The sequence below is a fragment of the Symphalangus syndactylus genome, chromosome 5 (genome assembly GCF_028878055.3).
Source record: "Symphalangus syndactylus isolate Jambi chromosome 5, NHGRI_mSymSyn1-v2.1_pri, whole genome shotgun sequence".
NCBI lineage: Eukaryota > Metazoa > Chordata > Mammalia > Primates > Hylobatidae > Symphalangus > Symphalangus syndactylus.
Window position 1 is genome coordinate 7,253,886 of NC_072427.2, and position 24,424 is coordinate 7,278,309.

Consider the following 24,424-nt stretch of genomic DNA (forward strand, 5'->3'; position numbering starts at 1 on the left):
TTCTCAAACAGACTTCTGCAAAAGAATTAAGCCCTCATGCCCAAAGGCATTTAACAGGTGTAAAGAATTAACTTCTTTTCTGTGTAGCTAGAATGGTATTAAACATTTCGTTGTTCTGTGATTCTGGTGAAGAATCCAGGATACAATGGTGAACAGGACAGACAAGGTGCGTACCCTGATGGACCTGAGAGGCAATCAACATTGTAAATGAACCAGGTAATTATAGACTGTGATAAGGGCTAAGGAGGGCGTAGAGTGGCTCCGTCTTGGGTAGGGTGATCAGGGAGGGCCTCCAGGAAGACGTGACAGATGAGCTGAGACCTGAGGAAGAGAAGAGCCAGTGTGGAGGAGCTGAGGGAAAAAAGTTCTAGGGAGAGGAGACAGCACACATACCTCTACAAGGCAGGCACAAGCAGGACACATTGGAAGCAAGGAGAAGAAGCTGCAAGCTGACATTAAATAGAGTGAGAGAGGCTGTCAGTTCACTTAGGGCCTTGCAAGTTTCAAGCTAAGTGCCCTGGAAGGCCTTAAAAATATTTTCAGCAAGGTATTAACATGATGTAATTTACTTTTTAAAATATCAGTTTTTTGGTAATTTTGTATTTTAAAATAATTTCTGACTTACAGAAAAGGCACAAGATTCAGTCATTGTTAAGATTTGCTTTATTGCTTTGTTCTCTGACTCTCATTGTTTTTCTGAACTGAGAGTAAGTTGTAGATATTATGGCCCTTTACCCCCAAATTCTTCAGTGTTTATTCCCTAAGAATAAAGCTATTCCCTTACATGGCCACAGTACAGTGATTGTAATTAGGAAATTAATGTCAGTATCATACTACTATCTAATCTGTAAACCTTGTTTATATTTCTTCTTAATAATGTCCTTCACAGAAAACAATCAGACCCATGGTTCAGTCTGTGAATTCATGTTAAATAGAGTTGTCATGTCTCTTTAGTCTCCTTTAATCTGAAACAATTGCTTAACCTACTTTGTTTTTCATGATCTTGATATCTTGGAAATATATACTCTAATTGTTTTGTAGAATATCTCTCTATTTGAGTTTGTCTTATGCTTCCTTATGATTCTATTCAGATTGTACATTTGGATGTACCACAGATGTGACGTGGGGCGCTCCTTAGTGCGTCCGGTCAGGAGGTGCAGAATGTCTATTTGTCTCGGTACAGTGATGCCAACCTTGAACACTTGGTTAAGGTGCTGTCTGGAAGGTTTCTTTACTACAGAAATGCGATTTTTCCCTTTGTAATTAATAAGTATTTTGTGGGTAGATTGAGACTATGTATATATTTAAAACTTCACTCTGCCACCTGAATCAGTTATTACTGTGATGTTTGTCACATAGCCAGTCTCTGACTTCCACATTCTTTCAACATTTGTTTGTTGGCATTCTATTATAAGGAAGAGCTTTTCTTTCTTCACAGCTTGTTTATCATTCATTTATTCCTATCAGTATGGGTTCAGGAAATTGTATTTTTCAAATACACTACAACCTATTATTTTTATGGAAGCTTGGATTGTTCCATATCTGCCAGTGAGAGACCCTTCAAGCTGGCTTCTGAATCCTCAATCCATCCCCTCATGGTTTAACCACTTCCTGGCACTACTACTTGCTGGTAAATCATCTCAACTTTCCAGCCTTATATTCCTCCATCTTTAAATTGAGGGGACCAGGTTACATTATTTCCAAGGCTCCTCCCAGTTTTGAAATTGCCTTCCTACTTTGTCCTTGTCTTCTGTCTGCCCCTTACCGATGCCTATTGCTAAAGTCACTGGAACTGGTAGAATAAAGGTTGGAAAACCAATAGGGATATTTGGACCATGCCTTATAACAAATAAGGAAGTGAAGGGAGGACAAGCTGTTTCTTGTATACCTCTATCCCCACTCAGGTCCTGAGAACTAAGACTATTATCAGGGAAGCCCAGCTCAGCCTGCACAGTCCCCTTCGCTGGAAATCTGTAGTTGGGACAGATTCACTATGAAAACAGATCTACCTCTCTTTTTGTCTGTCTGGATTCCATGACGTTGTCATCATTTCCTTCTCTTTCATACACTGTAGTTGTTGTTCTCTTTCATTCTCTCCAAAGTAGTCATTCCCTAAACTTCCTGTGTCTAGAGGCAATAAAAAGGTGATTCCCAAAAGAAGTACAAACAGCCAGTTAACACATGAAGATGTTCAGCCTCATCAATTTGGGAGAAAAATGTGGACTAAATCAAGGAGAAATGGGCTAACTGACAAATTGACAAACTAAAAACCAAACAAAAACTCTACAGTTTGTACTCAGTTCAACATAAGGGGCATTTCTGCTCACATGTGCTGCACTGAAAGTATGAACTGGTGCAACCTCTTGGAGAGGTACTTCAGCAATGGCTCCTCACAGCCTCAGAATTTTGCATATCCTTTACACAGCAATCCCATTTGTGGGAATTTGTTTTGTGGAAATGTTTATGGGTATGTGCAAAGCTATCCATACAGGATATTCAGTAAGTAAGAAATTTACAAACACCTAAATGCCCAATAAAGAGTGGATTGAGTAATGCAGTTATGATACAGTCATATAATAAAATACTGTGCAGCCATTCAAACTTACATCATAGAAGATGACAAGTTATTCATCAATTGTTAAAACAGCAGCTGTAAACCTGCATGTAGTTTATGAACCTATTTTTGAAAAAGAAAAAATATATAAAGATAGATTCACAAAAATAAAGAATAAAGGGATATTTAGCTACCTAGATATCTCTAGGGGGTAAACTTACAGGTGATTTTTAGTTTTTATCTTCTTGCTCATCTATATTTTGACAATGAGCATACATTATTTTTGTAGTAAGAAACATGTTACTGTAGAAAAAAATACCACAGTCCACCTTCTTTCAGCACTTTATGGTGAGCATGTATTCCTTACCTTCCTCCTGCTAGGTCACAAAAGTGACTCTCCTTTGGCCAACTGTCTGGCTGTGTATTTTTGTCAAGAAAAATGTTGTTTTAGGGTGAAGGTATTTCCAATGCATGTAGGAATTGTGTGGAAATGCAAGCCCTTTGAGCTTTGACATTGATGGGGGTGCATCCTAGGTGTATCCTGGATCTTCTCCACAACTCTATCCTTGTTCTTACCTTTCTTCCTCTGCTTTGACCCCTTCAGCTTTCTTTCTTCAGCCATCTCTCTTGCTGTTCTGACTATCTGTTGCTGCATAACACCCCAATAACTTAGTGGCTTAAAACAAAAACAGCCATTCATTTTTCTCATGAGCCTGCAGTTTTTGCAGAGCTCAGTGGGGTTTGCTCAGCTTTGCTCCACACAGCGTCAGCTGGTCTTGAAGGGTCTGGAGAATCTGCCGCCAAAGTGGTTCACTCAAACTATCAGGCCTTTCTATGTGGGTCTTCTCTCCATGGGGCCATGTTGGCTTCCTCACAGCACTGTGGTTGGGTTCTGTATTAGTTTGTGGTGCTGTCATAACAAAATTCCACAGATGCTGTGGCTTAAAGAACAGAGTTTATTTCCTCACAGTTCTGGAGGCTGGAAGTCCAAGATCAAGGTGTGAGCAGGGCTTGATTTCATTCTAAAGCCTCTCTCGTTAGTTTGTAGATGACTGCCCTCTTGCTGTTTTCTCACGTGGTCATTTCTCCATGTGCATGCCCATCCCTGGTGTCTTTTCCTCTTCATATATAAGGATACCAGCTGTATTGGACTAGAGTCCGCCCGAACACCTCCTTCGAACTTAAATCACCTCTTTAAAGACCTCATCTTCAAAAACAGTTACATTATAAGGTGCTGGGGGTTGGGACTTAAATATATGAATTCAGGGAGGTTGGGGAGGAGACACAGTTCAGCCCATAACAGGTTTCAAGTGTGAGTACCCAAGAAGAGACAGAAAGCGAAGCCACCAGTTCCTTTAGACTGTGGCCTGAAAACTGGCACTGCATCATTTCCTCCAGGTCCTATTGGCCAAACAGTCATAAAGCCCAGATTCAAAGGGAATGGGACATAGACCTCCATCTGTGAATGGAAGGAGTATCAAATAATTTTGGAGCTGAGGTGTTTATTTGTTTGTTTGTTTGTTTTGAGACTGAGGCTCGCTGTGTCACCCAGGCTGGAATGCAGTGGCACGATCTCGGCTCACTGCAAGCTCCGCCTCCCGGGTTCACACCATTCTCCTGCCTCAGCCTTCCAAGTAGCTGGGACTACAGGCACTCGCCACCACGCCTGGCTAATTTTTTGTATTTTTAATAGAGACGGGGTTTCACCGTGTTAGCCAGGATGGTCTCAATCTCCTGACCTCGTGATCCACCCTCCTCCGCCTCCCAAAGTGCTGGGATTACAGGTTTGAGCTACCGTGCAGCCTGGAACTGTGTTTTAAAAACTGCCAGCTCTGCTTTGAGGATATGGCTGCTCTGAGATCACCTGGGGCTGGGAATCTAGTTTTCTGTTCTTTTTGTCCTATCCCTGAATGAAAATGTGCTTCTTGCTACTTTAATCAAGTCTGTAAGTCCTGCTGATCTCATTTGCTATGCTAGTATAGATGGCTAAGGAAAGTTTTGAATAGAGAGCTGAAGTGTAGTATTTGACAGCCTGGGCAACATGGCAAAACCCCATCTCTACCAAAAATACAAAAAACTAGCCAAGTGTGGTGGTGCACACCCGTGGTCCCAGCTGCTCAGGAGGCTGAGGTGGAAGGATTGCTTGAGCCCCCTGGAGGTCAAGGCTACAGTGAGCCCATATCGTGCCATTGTACTCCAGCCTGGGTGACTCCAGGTGAGTGAGACCGTGTCTTATACACATGCACACATACACACACACACACACAAAGTATAGTATTTGAAAACACTACCATTTGCTCCTGTTGTGCCTGCGTATGTAGTAGCTGTTCATTGGTGGGCAGCTGGGAAACCTAGAGAATGACTAGATGTCTGCTCTACTTTTTCTATTTTTTAAATTCTATTTCTTTTTTTCACCCTTAAATGTACTATAAATTGTACTTCTTATGTTTATTGTCTATTTCATCTTACCAGATGTACACTCTACCACCCCAAATAGATCTTTGTCTGTTTTGTTCTCTGATACATCTGAAGTGCTTAGAACAATGTTTTGCACATAGTAGTCACTCAGTATTTATCAAAGGGTTATAAAAGCACGTTGATTTTGTGTTTTGTGACTCTTAAGTTTTAAGTTGTGTAACTGGTAAGCCTGTTTTCTCTTCCTAACAGTACAAACAGGCCGTCCACGAGCTTGTGCGTTGCGTAGCACTGACAAGAATTTGCTATGGAGACTCACACTGGAAACTAGCAGAGGCACATGTTAATCTGGCTCAAGGCTACCTCCAGCTGAAAGGTAAGCTCGCCTTAGACTGAGGGGGATCAGTTGGTTGATTTCTGCTGTTCTCCCCAAAATTTGATTCACGCTTAATTAGAAGGATCAGGTTTTTAAATATTCTCCTTTCTAAATACCAAGAAGCCATTTCTTTTTAGAAAGAGTTGTTAAGGTATATAACCTGTACACATTCAAAGGGGAAAAATGGAAAAAATATTTTAACTTTTCTGGGGTTTTTTTTTTTTTTTTTTTTTTTTTTAATGATTTCAAAAGTAAGGTTCTTAGGAGAAAATTAATCTGTTGGGCCAGAAGACTTTGTAGGAAAAAACCCAAGGTATGGAATAGGGGCCCAGAATGGGATCCATTCACGCTTTTATTGGAGAATCTCTTGACTGTAAATAACCAAAAAATTTAAAAAGACTAACCCAAATTGGCATAAACAAAAGTTTTTGGCTCATACAACTTAAAAATTCAACGGAACAACTTTTTAGACTTAGCCATATCCAGTGTTCAAACAATGTGACCAGGATTCAGTTTGTGTCTCTCCCACTGCTTGGCTCTGTTTTTCTTGGTATTTGCTCCATTCTTCGCCAGGCTTTGCCCATATGGTGGCAACAAGACTGCCTGCAACTTTAGGCTTCCCTTATAAGCATTCCCAGGAGTAAAAGAATGTCCCTCCACCAAAATCCCAGGATTTGGGAAGGGTTCTAATTGGAACAACTTGGGTTGTATACCAAAGGCAAGGAATAGTCTGATGGGCTAAACCTTCCTTTTGGCTTCATTGGATCCTGAAGGAGAAGCAGGCCTTCGCCAAATCACATGGATTGGATGTGCAGGAGCCAGGATCCCAAAAGGGAAACAGAGGGGAGAATGGGTGCAGGGAAGGCAAAAACAATAGACACCCAGGATATGATGATGGCTTCTACTTACTGACTGTGCAGCCTAAGACAAGATGGACAAGAGCATCTCTGTGCTCAGCTTCTTCAGCTGAAAAGTGATAATGATGGTGATGGTGATGCTAGCTTTCCAGGGTTGGCCCAGTGAATAAAGAAGATCATAGAAGTGGAAAACACCAAATGCTAAGCATATTCTATACCAATCGTATTCATTATTGCCACCCAATAAATTTGGCCAAATCTGATTATAGACTGGTCCTACCTATTAGATCAAAGGCTCTTAGGGACCTTGGAGATTATCTAATTTAAACTCAGCCCTCCCACCCCGTTTTGTAGATTCAGGGAAAACAATGAGTCTGAGTTAGGACAGCTTTCCCCATACCACACTGTGAATAAGTAGCTGACCTGAGACTCAGACCCAGGATTTCAATGCCAGCTTGTCCTGCCATCTGGGGTTTCAGATGATGCTTTTCTTATACAGCCTGCTGCCTCTCTGCGTGACAGTCCTTCTTTCTCAATTTAAAGTAAAAGTAGTATCTACCATTTATTAAAGTCTCATTTGGTGCCAGGCATCATGTTGTTTTCCATGCATAACCTTATTCAGTCCTCACCACAGTCCTCAAAGGTGGGCGTTTTTAATATCCCTGTTTACAGCTGAGAAAGCTGAGGCCGACGTTTTATAATAAGTGGTAGAGCAGGGGATCCATCCTGGGCAGTCAATGTTCTTGAACTTCACCCTATGCTGCCGCCAGTAAATTGAGTTCAGGTTCCTTCAGGGACTCGACACAGTTGAAAATACAATCCAACATGCTTTGTGTAACATCACAAGCACAGGTGGCACTAATACATGTCTGTGCTTTTTAAAAATATGTAATAAGACAATCTTGTGTAAGAATTCCCACATAAAAAGCATACCCTTGATTTTCTGCATTAGAAAATATATTCTTCCTGTTTTATAGACATAGGAACAGAATTAACTTCATATTTTGACAGGTTTTTTAGAGATCTGAGATACAATTTTGTGTAACTAAGAACATAAGACGGGGGCTGTGTGTATGTGAGTGGAAGTGGGTGTCAGTGTAGGGGAGGAGGATGGCAATACAGGGAAGTGCAAAGCCCTGAAGCCTTGCTGGCAATCTCAGTCCTCCCTTCCCGCAGATTAACAAGCCCATGGAGGAACACTGGAACACACTGGGGAATTCGTTCTTAGTCGTAATTTTTTTTTGCTCCATTTTGTTTCATATTAGTCTCTTACCACATAGGAATATGAAATTGTCACACATTAATCTGTTACCTCACTGGAATTGTGTTTGTAAGTTTTTGTAGATATCAGATATGTATTATGTTAAAAAAAATAACTCTCTGACGTTATGATTATAGGTGGGTGAGCCGAAGATTCAGAATTTTTAGTATTTCATTAAGATTGCAGTTACACAGCCAGGATTAAAATTCATGAATATTTTATTTCCTGCTCAGAATGCTATAGTTCTTGTATTCAGTTTGTTTCTTATAATTATATGTAACATATTTTACTTCTGCTATTGGTGAGGTTTCAAAGCTGTTCAATTCCAGCTCATTTTGTTTATTTCTAAAAAGACCATTTGGGGGGAAAATTTATCTTGAGTACTTGGTATAAAACACTTCTTTGGTTGTTACAGTCATGACAGTGTTTCATGCTGCCCAGATACGTCTCCATGTGTCATTTGACAATATGTGAAGGAGACCTTATTAGATTCCCAGACCATAGGGAACTGTATTCCTGTCCACTTGAGATGAAAGCGAAACTGAGACCTGTTTTTCTTTGTCTACAGGACTGTCACTGCAAGCGAAACAACATGCAGAAAAAGCCAGACAAATCCTCGCCAACTCCATTGTGCCTCCCTATAACGAGAATACAGATGTTTTCAAGTTTTCCATTGAGCTTTTCCATACCATGGGCAGAGCTTTACTCTCCCTTCAAAAGTATCCTTTTGCCTCTAACTTTTGCAAATAGAAATACTACTCACGTAATACTTACATGCCAAGTAAAAAGCTGATGCTGATGGATAACTTAGGAAGTGTGATTAGAAGTATGGGAGCCAAGGAAGTTCAGGACATGGGGTGTAGAATCTAGAACCAAGTGGAAAATTTCCTGAACACAAGGCAGATTTAAGGAAGCTTCAGAGAATTTGACAAAAGCAGAGAGACTTTCAAAGGAGCTGCTACAATGTGGAAGGATTATAAAGGAAGAATGGATAGAAATTGAAGCACGGATCAGATTATCATTTGCACAGTAAGTTTCAAGTTTAGGATTTTGCATACACGATGGCTGGAGGCTCTTTGCCAGTAGAATCTGTCTCAGGTAGGAGGAGCATCTCCATGAGGCTGCGGCCATGGCTTCTCCGGAGGTCACTGTGTAAAAGTAAAAGAGGAACACAGTCATGTCAGAGCAGCCCCAACCAGGGCATCCATCAGTGACACTTTTCACTGTCTGTGGAGTGCCCTGGGTCCCAGAGTTCTGATCATGATTCTCTTGACTTTCATTTCACCTGCTCTCCCTCCTCACCCCCAGCCCCTACACGCTTCTCTTCCTCCCTCCCTTCCTTTTTTCCCTGCCCTGCTCCAGTCTAAAATGCTTCAACAGGCTGATTTTATGATGAAAGCCTCAAAGGAGAAAGATCTTAAACATATCTGAATCCATGATAATGAAAGGATTGTTCTTTGTTCCTCACCTTACTCCATATTCACCAAATAAACTCAGCTGGAAGAGATATGAAGAGAAGGTTGTGTGTAGTTAGTACTTTTATCTCTCTCCAAAGAGCAACCTAAGCCAATTCCTCAGAGTACTGGGGTGACAGAGTTTGCCCACACTCTTTGGAAAGATGGACTTGTGCAGAGAAAAAGGTGGAGAAAGGTCTGTGTTGGAAGAGGCAGAGAATCCCAGTTGACCTACATGGGTGCCCTTAGCCAAAGCCGGAAGAATTCAGTTTACCTTCCTAACTAGATTGTATGTGTAGGTTGATTCCCAAGACAACTCAGAGAACCCACAGAATCATTTTAAGAAAGGTGCTAGGAAAGGGCCCCAGGAGAACACACCTAATGCTTCCATGTGAATGGAAAGTGGGAAGAACCAACTTTGACTCATGCAGTTAAAGATACTTCTTTTGTGATCACAATTCCGCTTGTTCTTTTGTTTTTCTTGGGTGGTTTTTGAACTGCAAGTGCAGAGCTCATTCATCTATGCAAATCCTCTGGTATGGATTTTTAAATTAATTTTTCCCTTCATCTCCGATCTTTTCTTTCATTCTCCTACACACACATCACAGATAAATACTTTAATGATGGCTTATGTTTTTGAGTATGTATCTCTGAATGACAAACAATATTGTTTTATATTTATGTGTTTAAAATTTGTATAAATTTGGCCGGGCACAGTGGCTCATGCCTGTAATCCCAGCACTTTGGGAGGCTGAGGCAGGTGGATCATGAGGTCAGAAGTTCAAGACCAGCCTGACCAACATGGTGAAACCCCATCTCTACTTAAAAATACAAAAATTAGCCAGGCATGGTGGTGCATGCCTATAATCCCAGCTACTCAGGAGGCTGAGGCAGGAGAAATCGCTTGAACCCAGGAGGCAGAGGTTGTAGTGAGTTGAGACCACACCACTGCACACCAGCCTGGGCAACAGAGTGAGACTCTGTCTTAAAAAAAAAAAGAGAATAAAAGAAAATTTGTATAAATTTGTAGCATATATTTCATTCTGCTTCTTATTTTTCCCACTCAGCACGTTTTGGTTGTTGCCTGGATTTTAGTTAATTGCTTCTGGTTCCTGTATAATGCTCTATAGAATGCATTTGTTGTATTTTGTTTGTCCATCCTCCTAACAATGGACATTCAGCTTGTCCCCAGCTCTCTGCTGCCATAGCAGTGGTGCCATGACCATCCTTACACAGCTTCACTTACGTGGCTAAGTGACACTTTTTCTGAGGTTTATATCCCAAGGGTGGTATTGCTTTTCTGAGGTTTATATTCCAGGGGTGGTACTGAGTACAAACAAACTTTAAGTTCACCAAGCACCAGCCAACCACGACACCCATCTGCATTTGCATTCCCACTTGCAGGGCAGGTGGGTTCCTAACACACCGCTGGCAATATTTGACATTGTTGATCTTTGCCAACCTGGTGCATATAACGTGCTATCTAATTATTAAAGTTCTATTTACATTTCTCCTATTAGTGAGTTTGAATACTTTTCATACACGTCTTAGCCACTTGGGATTCCCCTTCTATGAATAGCCTGTTAGTATTCCTTCTCATTTTTCTTTTAGAGTTTCCTGTACCTTTCCTATTGATAATCAGGGTTTTCTTGTATATTATAAATATTAATGATATAAATATTTTCTTACATCTATTGCCCACTTACTAATTTTGTCTATGGTGTTCTTCATGGCTTAGAAATTATTAATTTTGCTTCACTCAAATCCATTCATTTTCACCTAATGATTTATGCTTTGGGAGTCTGGTTAGAAAGTCTTTTCCAGCTAAATATCAAAAATATTCTCTAAAATTTCCCTCCAAGACCTACTTTACTCCATATATTTTATCATGAAGCATTATCACTGTCATAACTTCTTAGTATTTCATAACTCAGTTTATAAATTACTCTTTAGTCCAAGGATTATTCAAATGATGTGTGTTTTGGTTTGCAGGTATGAGAGTTTTCAAGATATCTTGATGTTACTGATTTGTAATTGTATTGCATTGTTATATATATCCTGAAGCTATTTTGTTGGGGTGAGAGGAGAGTTTAGCAGCCTCATATCTTCTTAATCTATCACTTTATTGGTTAGTTGACCTTGTCCTTTTATGTCCCCTACATCTATTCTGTCTGATACTATATTCTGGCTCTCTTTTGGTATATATTTTCCTACAATACCTTTCAAAAAATATTTATTTGGGTTTAAATTTCCTTTTCTCCTACCAATTTTTTGTTCTTTTCTTTTTCCTTACTTGCTTTCCTTTAGGTTAATCAAATATTTCTAGCATTCCATTTTATACCCATTAATTTGCAAGTTATACATTCTTTTCTCTTGTTTTTTCTTTTTTTTTTTTTTGAGATGGAGTCTCGCTCTGTCGCCCAGGCTGGAGTGCAGTGGCGCAATCTCAGCTCACCTTAAGCTCCGCCTCCCGGGTTCACGCCATTCCCCTGCCTCAGCCTCTCCGAGTAGCTGGGACTACAGGCGTCCGCCACCACGCCCGGCTAATTTTTTGTATTTTTTAGTAGAGACGGGGTTTCACCGTGGTCTCGATCTCCTGGCCTCGTGATCCACCCGCCTCAGCCTCCCAAAGTGCTGGGATTACAAGCGTGAGCCACCGCGCCCGGCCTTGTTTTTTCTTTTATTTCTTCTTCTTTTCTTTTTTGTATACAGGATCTCACTCTGTTGCCCAGACTGGAGTACAGTGGTGGGATCATGGCTCACAGCAGCTTCATCCTCCCTGGGCTCAAGCAATCTTCTCATCTCAGCCTCCTGAGTAGCTTGGACTACAGGTGTGCACCACCACACCCAGCTAAATTTTTGTATTTTTTGTAGAGATGAGGTCTTGCTATGTTGCCCAGCCTGGTCTTGAACTCCTGGGCTCAAGCAGTCCACCCACCTTGGCCTCCCAAAATGCTGGGATTATAGGTGTGAGCCACCATGCCTGGCCTTGTCATTTTCTTTTTATTCTAGTAGTTACTGTGGAGTTTGTCACTTATATCCCTGATTTATTAGAATCTAATTGTAAATTAATCATTTAACCACTTCCTGAACAATGCAAGGACCTTTGAGCATGCCAGCACTCTTTATCCTCTCTGCTTGGTGCTGTGTTGTCCTGTATTTAAATCACATATATCTTACACTACAGACAATATTTGTAATACGTACAACTGACAAAGGGCTTATATCTGAAATCTATAAAGAACCCTTATATATCAGTTAAACAAAGACACATAACTGGATAGAAAGATGGGCAGGAGGTCAGGCATGGTAGCTCACGCCTGTAATCCCAGCACTTTGGGAGGCCGAGGCGGGTGGATCATGAGGTCAGGAGATCAAGACCACGGTGAAACCCCGTCTCTACTAAAAATACAAAAAAAAAATTAGCCGGGCGTGGTGGCGGGCGCCTGTAGTCCCAGCTACTCGGAGAGGCTGAGGCAGGAGAATGGCGTGAACCCGGGAGGTGGAGCTTGCAGTGAGCCGAGATCGCGCCACTGCACTCCAGCCTGAGCGACAGAGCAAGACTCCGTCTCAAAAAAAAAAAAAAAAAAGAAAACTATTTGGCATTGTCTCCTAAATTTAAACATTTGCATACCCTTTGACCCAGCAGTGTCACTACTAAATTATACACCCAACAGAAATGCATGCATGTTTTCACCAAAAGACATAGCCAAGAATATTCAAAGCTACATTATTTGTAATAGTCAAGAGTTAGAAACAGCCTAAATGTTCACCAAAAGTAAAACAGAAAAAATGTGATCTGTTAATATAAATAAAATGACTAAAACTACTCCTATGCTTAACAGCATGAATGGCTCTCACAATGTTTAGTGAAAGAAGCCAGATGCAAAAGAATCATACTGTACAATTCCATTTATATAACTGGAGGAGGAAGAAGGTTGTTAGTGACTGGGAGGGCTTTACCAGTCCAGAATCCCTTCCTGCCAGAAATTAGGTATTCTGTCTTATAAGATAGGAAATACACAATTCAGAGATCCAAGATATAATATTTGTTGCATCTGTTGAGACCTGACTAATATACCCGTATTTAATATTGAGCAGTGTTGCTATGAAAAAGAGTAAATGATCCTCTGGCACCTCCTCTGAGTGCTTTCCAAATTAGCAGTACCAAGCCTTGCCAGCAGATGGCGGGCCCTGTACACATCTAAGCTGAATAGCCAACAAGAATTTAAGTTAATATTCCAGACTATTCTACAAAGTTACTTTTGTGTTTAGCCAAGTTGTTTCAAACTTTGCTACTTCTTTTCATCCTAATTCTTCACCCTGATATAATCACCACAATGTGCATGTTTAAACTGTATAATTTTCATTCAATTACTTTTCTTTGTTTCCTTATTGAAATGTATTTTGTCCAAATTGATCTGCTTTAGAAATCAACAAGGTGTTTTGGGTTTATGCACTTCTGTAGTTACACTTGAACCATGAGGGCCTTTTCTTTTGCCAGGTCTTGGAAGTGGAAGGCCAAGATAATTTCTCAGGCGCGCTCATTGGATTTATGTCCCTCTTTTTTTTTTTTTTTTTTTTTTTTGAGATAGGGTCTTACTCTGTTGCTCTGGCTGGAGTACAGTTTCACAGTGACAGCTCACAGCAGCCTTGACCTCCTGGGCTCGAGCAGTCCTGCCCTCTCAGCCTCTTGAGTAGCTGGGACTACAGGCACGTGCCACTGCACCCAGCTAATTTTATTTTTTTGTAGAGACAGGGTCTCAGTACTATATTGCCCAGGCTGGGCTCAAGTGATCCTCCTGTCTCGGCCTCCCAAAGTGTTAGAATTACAGGCATGAGCCACTGCACTCAGTCCTATGTCCCTCTTAAAAGGGTATCTTTTAGTGTATCATCTTCCTTCTCCTGCCTGTCCTTTTATGGTGCCCATCGCAACAGCCCAGTGCCTTTCTCCTTGGGCTGACAGATAAGTGCCGCAGGGTGACTCATGCTCTGTGCCTCCCATCCCTAACTATGGCCTGAAACTTCTCCTCTTCTTCCTCTCCTCTGTTCCGGTGCTACTTCATACAGTAATGGTTTCTTAACTTTGGAGAGTGAATCCAAATCATGTATTCCTATGTGCACAGTTAAATATTTCTTTAAATCTGGTAAAGAAAGTCACTTGCAAAAATGGGCAAATTTATCCCCAGTGTTAAGAATTATTTTCTATCCTGGTTACTTATAGATGCCCAGAGAGAAATAGTTGTCTTTGTATATACAGGCATATGCCATTGCACATGCATGCACACACACACACACACACACACACACATCCCTCTTTAAATTATCTTTCTATGCAGGATGATGATGATCTATTGAGACTGTTGCTCCAGAACATGTGATTTTCCCCCAGCTCTCTCTGACTGCTTGACATGTCCTTGAAGTCTCCCGCAGCATGTCCAGCGAACACTTTGCCTGGCATGACTGTGCTGAACTAACTCAGGAATGAGTAAACACTTTTATTTCCTCAGAGCATCAACAAGACACCTCCCAGGTATTTCTAAGCAGTGTGCCATGGCGTCATTACCAATGTAGGCTCTGGGCCCGGCATGATGGCTCATGCCTGTAATCCCAACACTGGGAGGCTGAGATGGGAGGATCGCTTGAGGCCGGGAGTTCAAGACCAGCCTGGTCAACATAGTGAGACCCCATCTGTATTAAAAAAAAAAAATGTAGTCTTTGGAGTCAGAAGCCCTGGGTTCAAATCAGTGTTTGTTCAAACTTCCCAGCTGTAGAACTTGGGCAGATCTTGTGCTTCCTGGGAGTCTCACTCTCCTCTCCTGTTGAAGTGGGAATAATAAGACCTCCAGGGGTTGCTGTGAAGATTAAAAAGATATTACTTTAAAGCATCTAGGTGCATGGGAGACCCTCAGAAGCCAGCAAGCAAGAAAGAAAAGGGCAGCTATAATTATCATTATGATCTAATTGAACATTTTCCTTTCTGCTGTTTCATCCCAGAGGTGATTTTAAATCAGGTACTTATATCACATATTAAGGTTTTGTACTTCAAGACTGCCCTTGGTGTGCAATTTTTTTCTGCATTTTTTCCCTATGCCTTGGGAAGGCTACATTTTGTTTTCTTTGCTCTCATGAATCATCTAAGCTAAAATCAGACAATTGTATATACTTCTTTTTTTTGTTTGTTTTTTGTTTTTTGTCTTTGAGACTCTGTCACCCAGGCTGGAGTGCAGTGGCGTGATCTTGGCTCACTGCAACCTCCCAGGTTCAAGCGATTCTCCTGCCTCAGCCTCCCGAGTAGCTGGGATTACAGATGTGTGCCACCACGCCCAGCTAATTTTTGTATTCTTAGTAGAGACAACGTTTCACCATGTTGACCAGGCTGGTCTCAAACTCCTGACCTCAAGTGATCCACCTACTTCGGCCTCCCAAAGTGCTGGGATTACAGGCATGAGCCACTACACCCAACCTGTATATTCTTATTTCCTTAAGCTTGATTTTGTTTCTTTGTCTTGCTCTCTCTTGATTCATTGAAGTCGTGAGATTTGGAAAGTTATTCTAACACAAGTTTTCCAAAAGGAAAGGGGATGGGGAAGGTTTCTCCCTTAATTCGTACTTCCTAGGAAGGAGGAGAAGATAATGGAGAAGTGAAGTGGCAAGGGGAACAGAGTGTGTATCTACCTGCCATCACCTTGTTGAGATGATGGGGTTCTACTTAGTTCCATAAGCTGCTCCAGAAATGCTTCCCAGTGGAATTTTTGATACTTCAATAATAATCTTTGCTCTTAGATCCCATAGTCCTCCCAAAATTGGTCCAGTCAGAAATTTCTACATCTAACTTTTGCTTTCTGGACTCAGCATTTAAAAAAATTTTTAGTTCTTACCATCACCTGAGGTTCCTTGATGTCTAAGTTGCATTTTCTCTGCTTCTCTCTTTTGGGCATAAAGGCTCTAACAAATGCTCATATGTTCAAAGTCCTGCTTCTCCCTTGCCTGCTCCCTGGGAACGTCCTGCTCTTCTCCAGCAGACATGTTTCTCCTGTCAGCCCCTACTATGGGACACTACGTGCCTAGAATACTTTTTGCTTACTTAACAAAGAAAGAAATTGCTTGTTTTCTCTGGGACTCTTCCTAATCCTATATTTCTGTGATTGAAGATATGCTCTTAATTTACACAAGTCTGATTTTTTTTTTAATTATTTTTTTCAATGTGGGGAAGCCAAAGAAAAACCACATGGCACAGGTTACTTTCATATACTTTATCTGCTTTCTATTTCTTGAATCTCCTAAAGCTTTAATGTTTTAGAGCACTGCATTTCTGTCTTTCCTTTTCTGACATTATACCCTTATAATGTACATTTTCCTAAATATATAAGAATAATGATTTAAATAATAGAATAATGTTTTAAAATAACATGTTAGTATTAATATGTAACAAATATATAATCATATATCTCTAAATAAATAACACAATGTATAATAATATATATCAAATAATAGGCAGGGCACAGTGACTTACACCTGTAATCCCAGAACTTTGGGAGGCCAAGGCAGGCGGATCATTTGAGCCCAGGAGTTTGAGACAGCTTGGGCAACATGGCAAAACCCTGTCTCAAAGTAATACAACTAATGCAAAATTACTAATACAAAAAATTAGCCAGGCATGGTAGTGCACACCTGTAGTCCCAGCTATTCCAGAGGCTGAGGTGGGAGGACTGCTTGAGACTGGGAGGCAGAGGTTGCAGTGAGCAAAGATCATGCCACTGGACTCCAACCTGGGTGACAGAGTGAGACCCCTTCTCAAAAATATAATAATAATGATTTTTTTAAAACCACACTAGCTACCAATTACTGACCACCTTCTGTGTCAGGCTTTTGCTAAGTGCTTTACAGATGTCATCTCCTTTCATTCTTAGTCCTCTCTGTGTAGTGGATACTGTTAGTATTCCCATGTTCAAATGTAGCATCTAAGGCTGAGAGAAGTGAGGTCACTTCCAGGGTCACACAGGCAGGAAGCGATAAAGCTGGAAAGTGGCCCAGCAGAGCCCTGCTTATTCAACGCTAGTTTCCAAGCTCCTGACCATGGCACAGATTACATTCACTGATGTAGACTGGAAACCCCACAATGCATTCAGCAGAGCAAAGCCTTTACCTGTATGTATCAGGTGATAAAAAGAGACCCAGATGTAACTCTTTTCTCATGTTGGCTATGGAAAATCCCATTTGTTATCTTTTGGGATTGGTTTCTCATCAGATTCTGATCAGTGATATTCACACAAAGCCTTTCCTTTATACTGGTGCTCAATATTCTTGCCAAATTCTAGAGTTTTTAAAAGGAAACTCTGTTGCCTTAGTAATACCAGAAATTGCATTTGTTTATTGCTTGTTAAAACGAGTCTCCATCCCTGTGAGATCTGAAACTTGTCTGCAATGAGATAGTGTCTCCTCTTGTGCTCTGTAGAATTACTGTGTATAAACTTTCATTCAATAAAATACACCATGGCTTAAGTTGTGCACCTGCTAAATTAACATACTGCCACATTCTATTATTCAAAATTTTCTGTCTTTTCATCTGTCTAGTGTATTTCTGAAGCTACCAAGTTCATTGTGGATACACCAGATAATAAATCCTCAAATCATCCCTGGCAGGTAGATAGAACTGGAAAGGAGAAAATATTGCTCTCAAACATTACATATGAGAAAATGGAAACACACAAGATTACCCAAAATTGACTGATGCTTTAAGTAAGTTGTAGATGGATATAAGACTATAATTTAGTTATTTCTTGATGTAGTACTCTCAATTCCTTTTTTATTAAATATATTACAAAACTAATTTATTTTCTATTTTGCCTTTTCTTTTATGTGAATAGTGTACTCATAATGAGCTTCAGAAGGCTTATTGTGGGTTGCATTAGCTTGATAGCCTCCATTTCTGGCTGTGTTAGTGCCAGGACCATAAAATAGCCGGCAACAGCAACCTCAGGAGGTGAGGGGTAGGATGTGCTTCGTTCTTTGTGCAATTGCATGTTGTATTCATCTTTTTAATAAAACATTTTAGGCACATATATATGTAGTATTGTTATGTAAATTCTGTAGTGTAAAGAATAGTATACACACTACTAAGCTTACAAAATCTATTTCTGATAAATGGAAGCTTGTTATGCATTCTTACCAATACCATTTTATTCCCATACATTATAGGCAGTTATTATGCTGAAATTTAGTGTTTTTCATTCCTCTGAATGTTTTTGTACCTTTACTGTGTATATGTATAGCATATATATGTGTGTGTACATATATATATAAAATTTGTCATATTTTAAAACTTTATATGTATGTTTCCTTCTGTAACTTCCTTTTTTCCCCATTACATCTGTATTTTTGAGATATATCTCTACCAATTGATATAATCCAGCTCTAGTCTTTTCATTTTAGACCTCCATATGGTGTTTAATTGTCTGACTTTTCCCTAATTTGTCTATTTTGATGAGGGTGAACATGTGAATTGTTTCCAATTTTTTACTACTATAAACACTACTTGCATGATCATTCTTATATAAGTCTCTTTGGGCACATATGCAGGATTATCTCTGAGGTATATTCCCAGGAGTGGAATTGTTTACTTGACAAGCATCTGCATCTTCAATTTTACTGGATTTACCAAACGCTTTCTAACAATTTATGCTCCCACCAGCAGGGTGTGTAAATTCTTGTTACTCACCGTCCTCAGGCTTCTTATAGTTCTCAATTACATGGATGCAAAGTTATATCTTATGGTTTATTTATCTATTTATTTAATTTGAGACAGAGTCTCCCTCTGTCACCCAGGCTGGAGTGCAGTGGCATGATCTCAGCTCACTGCATCCTCCACCTCCCGGGTTAAAGCGATTCTCATGCTTCACCCTCCTGAGTAGTTGGGATTACAGGCACATGCCCCCAGGCCCAGCTAACTTTTGTATTTTTAGTAGAGACGGGGTTTCACCATGGCCAGGCTGGTCTCGAACTCCTGACCTCAAGTGATCCACCTGCCTCGGCCTCCCCAAAGTGCTGGGATTACAGGCGTGAGCCACTGCACCCGGCCCTTATGGTTTCTTTAATTGAATTTTTCTGATAGGGAAGTTAAATGTCTTTTTATATGTTTGCTAGACATTTGGAATTCTTGTTCTGTAAATTATCTGTTCACATGTTTTGCTTATTTGCTATTGAGCTATTTGCATTTTTCTTAAAAATTGGTAGATAGTCTTCATATTTCTGGAAACAAGTTACTTGCTGTTTACATATATTGTATGTACTTCAAATGTGTAGTTTGCCTTGATTTTTGATGCACAAGAGTTTTTATTTTTAATATGATCAATTTTACCTATCTTTTCTGTTCTTATTTGTGTATATATTAGAAATCCTTCCCTACTCAAAGACACAGGGTTACTTTTCCATATGTTTTCTCTCAAACATATCAAAGTTTTTATTTTTAAATTTAGGACTCCTAAACAGCCATTGGGGCAATGAAGAAATTAAGAAGGAAATTAAAAATTTTCTTGAAACAAATGAAAATGGAAACATAACATACCAAAACATATATAATACAGCAAAAGCAGTACTAAGAGGGAAGTTTATAGCAATAAATGCTTACCTCCAAAAAGTAGAAAACCTTCGAATAAACAGCCTAACAATGTGTCATAAGGAACTAGAAAATCAAGAGCAAACTAACCCTCAAATTCGGATAAAAAAATAATAAAAATCTAAGCACAAATAAATAAAATTGAGACTAAAAAAATTCAAAAGATGAATATAATAAAAAGTTTGTTTTTTGAAAAGATAAATGAAATCAACAAACCTTTAGTAGACTAAGAAAAACAGAGAGAAGACCCAAAGAAGTCAAATCAGAGACAAAAAAGGAGACAAAACAACTGCTACCACAGAAATTCAAAGAATCATTAGAGACTATTATGAGCAACTATATGTAATAAACTGGAAAATCTAGAATAAATGGATAAGTTCCTAGACACATAAAACCTGTTACAATTGAACCATAAAGAAATCAGAAACCTGAATAAACCAATAAGTAACAAGATGGAAGCAGTGATAGAATGTCGTCCATCAAAGAAAAGCCCAAGATCTGATGGCTTCAATACTAAATTCTACCACACATTTTAAGAAGAAATAATATCAATCCTACATAAACTGTTCCAGAAAATTGAGGAGGAAGCAGTACTTCCAAACTCATTCTATGAGGTCAGCGTTGTCTCAATACCAAAACCAGACAAAGACACATCAAAAAAGAAAACTATGGGCCAATATCTCTGATGAATATGGATACAAAACCTCAAACCAAATTCAGCTGCACATTAAAAAGATCATTCATCGTGATCAAGTGGAATTCATCTCAGGGATGCGAAGATGGTTCAACGTACACAAATCCGTAAATATGATACCTCATATCAACAAAATGAAAGACAAAAACCATATGATCATTTCAATAGATGCTGAAAAGGCATTTGATACAATTCAACATCCCTTCATGATAAAAATTTAACAAGGACTTAAAGCAACTTACTTAACTTACTAAAGGAACATACCACAACGCAATAAAAGCCATATATGACAAACCCACAACTAGTATCATACAGAACAGTGAAAAACTGAAAGCCTTTCCTCTAAGATCTGGGACAAGACAAGGTTGCCTACTTTTACTATTTTTATTCAACATAGTACAGAGAGCTTTAGCCCAAGAAGTTAGGCAAGAAAAAATAAATAAATGACATCTAAATTAGAAAGGAAGAATTCAAATTATCCTTGTTTGTAGATGATATGATCTTACATTCAGAAAAACCTATAGATTCTACCAAAAAGCTATGAGAACTGATCAACAAATTCAGTAAAGTTGCAGGATACAAAATCAACATACAAAAATCAGTAGCATTTCTATATGCCAACAGCTAACAATCTGAAAAAAAAAAACCAAGAAAGTAATCCCATTTACAATAGCTACAAAAAAAAAAAAAACCCTAGCAACAAATAAGATAAAATAGTTAAGAATAAACTTAACCAAAGAAGTGAAAGATCTCTACAATGAAAACTATAAAACATTGATGACAGAAAATGAAGAGGACATGCAAAAAGATTTCATGTTCATGGATTGGAAGTGTCAATATTGTTGAAATGTGCGTATGACCCAAAGCAACCTACAGATTTAATGCATTCCCAAAATATCAACTCTCATTATCAAAATGCCAATTATGTTCTTCATTGAAATAGAAAAAAAAATCCTACAATTTATATGGAACCACGAAAGTCCCAAAAGAGTCAAAGGAATCCTGACCAAAAAGACCAAAGATGGAGGCATCGCATTACCTGACTTCATACTATCCTACAGATCTATAGTCACCAAAACAGCATGACACTGGCATAAAAATAGACACATAGATCAATGGAACAGAATAGAAAACCCAGAAATAAATCCGTGCATTTATAGTCAACTCATTTTTGACAAACGTGCCAAGAACATACACTGGGAGAAAGATAGTGTCTTCAACAAGTGGTGCTGGGAAAACTGGATATCCATATTCATAAGAATGAAACTAGACCCCTAGCTCTCGCTATATGCAAAAATCAAATTAAAATTCATGAAAGACTTAAATATGGCCAGGCACTGGGGCACATGCCTGTAGTCCCAGCACTTCGGGAGGCCAAGACAGGAAGATTGCTTGACCACAGCAGTTCAAGACCAGCCTGGGCAACATGGTGAAACTCCATCTTTACAAACAAACAAAATTAGCCAGGTGCGTGGTGTTGTGCACCTATAGTCCCAGCTACTCTGGGGCCTAAGGTGGGAGAATCACTTGAGCCCAGGAGGTTGAGGCTGCAGTGAGCCATGATCTCACACCACTGCACTCCAGCCCGGGTCACAGAACAAGACCTGTCTAAAAAAAAAAAAAAAACCTTAAATCTAAGACTGAAACTCTGAAACTACTGGAAGAAAATACTGAGAAAACACTCCAGGAAATTGGTCTGGGCAAAGACTTCTTAAGGAAGACCTCAAAAACGTAGGCAACCAAAGCAAAACTGGACAAATGGGATCACATCAAACTAAAAGGCTTCTACACAGCAAAGGAAACAATTAACAAAGTGAAGAAACAATCCACAGAATGTGTGAAAATATTTGCAAATTACCCATCTGTCAAGGGATTAATAACCAGAATAAATAAGGAGTTCAAACAACTCAATAGAAAAAGACAAACTGATTTTAAAATGAGCAAAAGATCTGAATAGACATTTCTCAAAAGAAGACATGCAAATGACCAACAAGTATATGAAAAAATACTCAACATCACTGATGATCAGAGAAATGCAAATCAAAACTACAATGAGATATCACACCCCGATTAAAATGCCTTCTATCAAAAAGGCAGTAATGGATGCTGGTGAGAATGTGGAGAAAGGGGGACACTCATACACTGTTAGTGGGAATGCAAGTTAGTACAGCCACTATGGAGAATAGTGTGGAAGTTCCTCAGAAAACTAACAATAGAACTACCATATGATCTAGCCATCTGATTACTCAGTATATACCCCCCAAAAAGGAAATCAGTATATCAAAAGAAATATCTGCACTCCCATGTTTATTGCAGCACTATTCACAATGGCCAACCTAGGATTCAACGTGTCAATGAGTGGATGAATGGATAAAGAAAATGTGGTAGATATACATAATGGAATATTACTTAGCCATTAAAAAAGGATGAAATCCTGTCAATTGCAGCAGAATGGATGGAACTGGAGGGCATTATGTTAAGTGAAATAAGCCAGGCACAGAAAATACCACATTTTCACTCAAATGTGGGAGCTAAAAAGATTAAAAAAAAAGAAAAAAGGAAAATTGAACTCATGGAGATAGAGAGCAGAATGATGGTTACTACAGGCTTTGAAGGGGAGTAGAGAGTGGGAGATGAAGAGGGGAAAACTATTGGGTACAAAAATATAGGTGAATAGTGGGAATAAGACAAATGTTTGGTAGTACAACAGGTTGACTATAGTTAACAATATTTTATTGTATATTTTTAAATAACAAAGAATGGAACTGGAATGTTCCTAACACAAAGAAATGATAAATGCTTGAGGTGATGGGTATGCTATAACCCTGATTTCATCATTAACTTTGTGTGCTTTTATCAAAATTTTACATGCACCCCATACATATATACAATTATTATGTATCCATAATAATTTAATTTTTTAAAAAATTTGTCCTCTAATCCACTCGGAGCTTTGGTGTACATGGTATCTCCTTTTATATATCTTTTGTTTTTATTTATGTGTTCTTACTTTTAGTGATGAGTATCTATTCTTATAATACATTATTCTGTTTTTTTAAAGTTCAGTTGGATAAGAAAATGCCCACCTCATTTACACAATAGTTCCAACCAGTTTCTTTGATTTTGCCTATTATTTGGACTTTCCAAACTCTTATATGGTTGGTGTTGGGGTGGGGCTGAGATCACAATTGAGCGCGTTTCAACATGGGAACAAACTGAGGCTGTTGCCTATGGTGTGCAGGTTGGGAGGAGAAGGAGTAAGAGATACGATTATGTGTAGACATTTAGTAGTAATCTGTGTGATATGCTTCTGTCTGCAAAGCACTTTCACGGACATCCGATTCAATTCTCACAACAACCAGTGTGTTCGGATGACAGAACCAAGGTTCGAGACGTCTTGTTCTTGTCGAAGCTTTGTCAACGAGGCTGCTCGGACTACAGTTTGGGTTTTCTACTCCTGCTTACTTACAACTGATTTTCCTGCCTCTCATTTTCTGTTCTTTTCCATAACATTTTCTCTGGGAGTCAGGTATTTGAAGGATGACTTCTGAGACCTGAAAAGGTGACCTGGTGTTAACTTGGGATGATATGCTGTGCTTTTGGCTGAGATAGCTAATAGGTGGCTACAAGTTTTCCATGGTCTTCACCTATTAACAAACCCCCACACATTTTTCTTTAGTGACTTATCTCAGGAAAGAAGGAATTTTTGATATATCAATGAACACAAGCCTTGTTATTGTTTTCTTTTTTGCTCATTTATGAGCTTGATTACTAAACTTTAAATACTGCTTTCTTTAAAAGCAGTTGCCCAGATGAAATTATCTTGGCGTTTGTACTTCCTTCATTTCTCTTCTGTGACTTTTACGGGCAGTCTGGGAAACAAAGGACCCATTCTTTACTTCAGTGGCACACTGCATCATTTATGAACATGAGACAGGAAAAAGATGAATATTTTTTTCCGTCTCTCAAATATCCATGGCATTGTCTGAGTTCTCTAGGCTAAATTAGGTGGAAAAAAATCTGAAATCATTTTGGAAGTATTTAACTTTCTCTAGATTCTAGACCAGAGGTCAGCAAACTTTTTCCCTAAAAGTCCAGATAATAAGTATTTCAGATGTTGTAGGCCGTATAGTTTCTGTGGCAACCAATGAACTCTGTCATATTTCAAAAGCAGCCATGGATGATACGTAAACGA

The 24,424-nt window shown here is 39.3% G+C and overlaps 1 protein-coding gene across 7 annotated transcripts in view; it reads left to right on the forward strand.

Annotated features, from left to right (window-relative positions):
• Positions 1–24,424, forward strand: part of TTC23 (tetratricopeptide repeat domain 23) — a 113,882-nt gene that overhangs the window by 22,996 nt on the left and 66,462 nt on the right. For all 7 annotated transcript variants that reach the window (XM_063640066.1, XM_063640068.1, XM_055277106.2 and 4 more), the window contains exons 3-5: positions 5,222–5,345; positions 8,032–8,182; positions 8,367–8,492. In XM_063640066.1, coding sequence (XP_063496136.1) covers positions 5,222–5,345; positions 8,032–8,182; positions 8,367–8,492 — 401 coding nt within the window. The remainder of the gene's footprint in view (positions 1–5,221; positions 5,346–8,031; positions 8,183–8,366; positions 8,493–24,424) is intronic.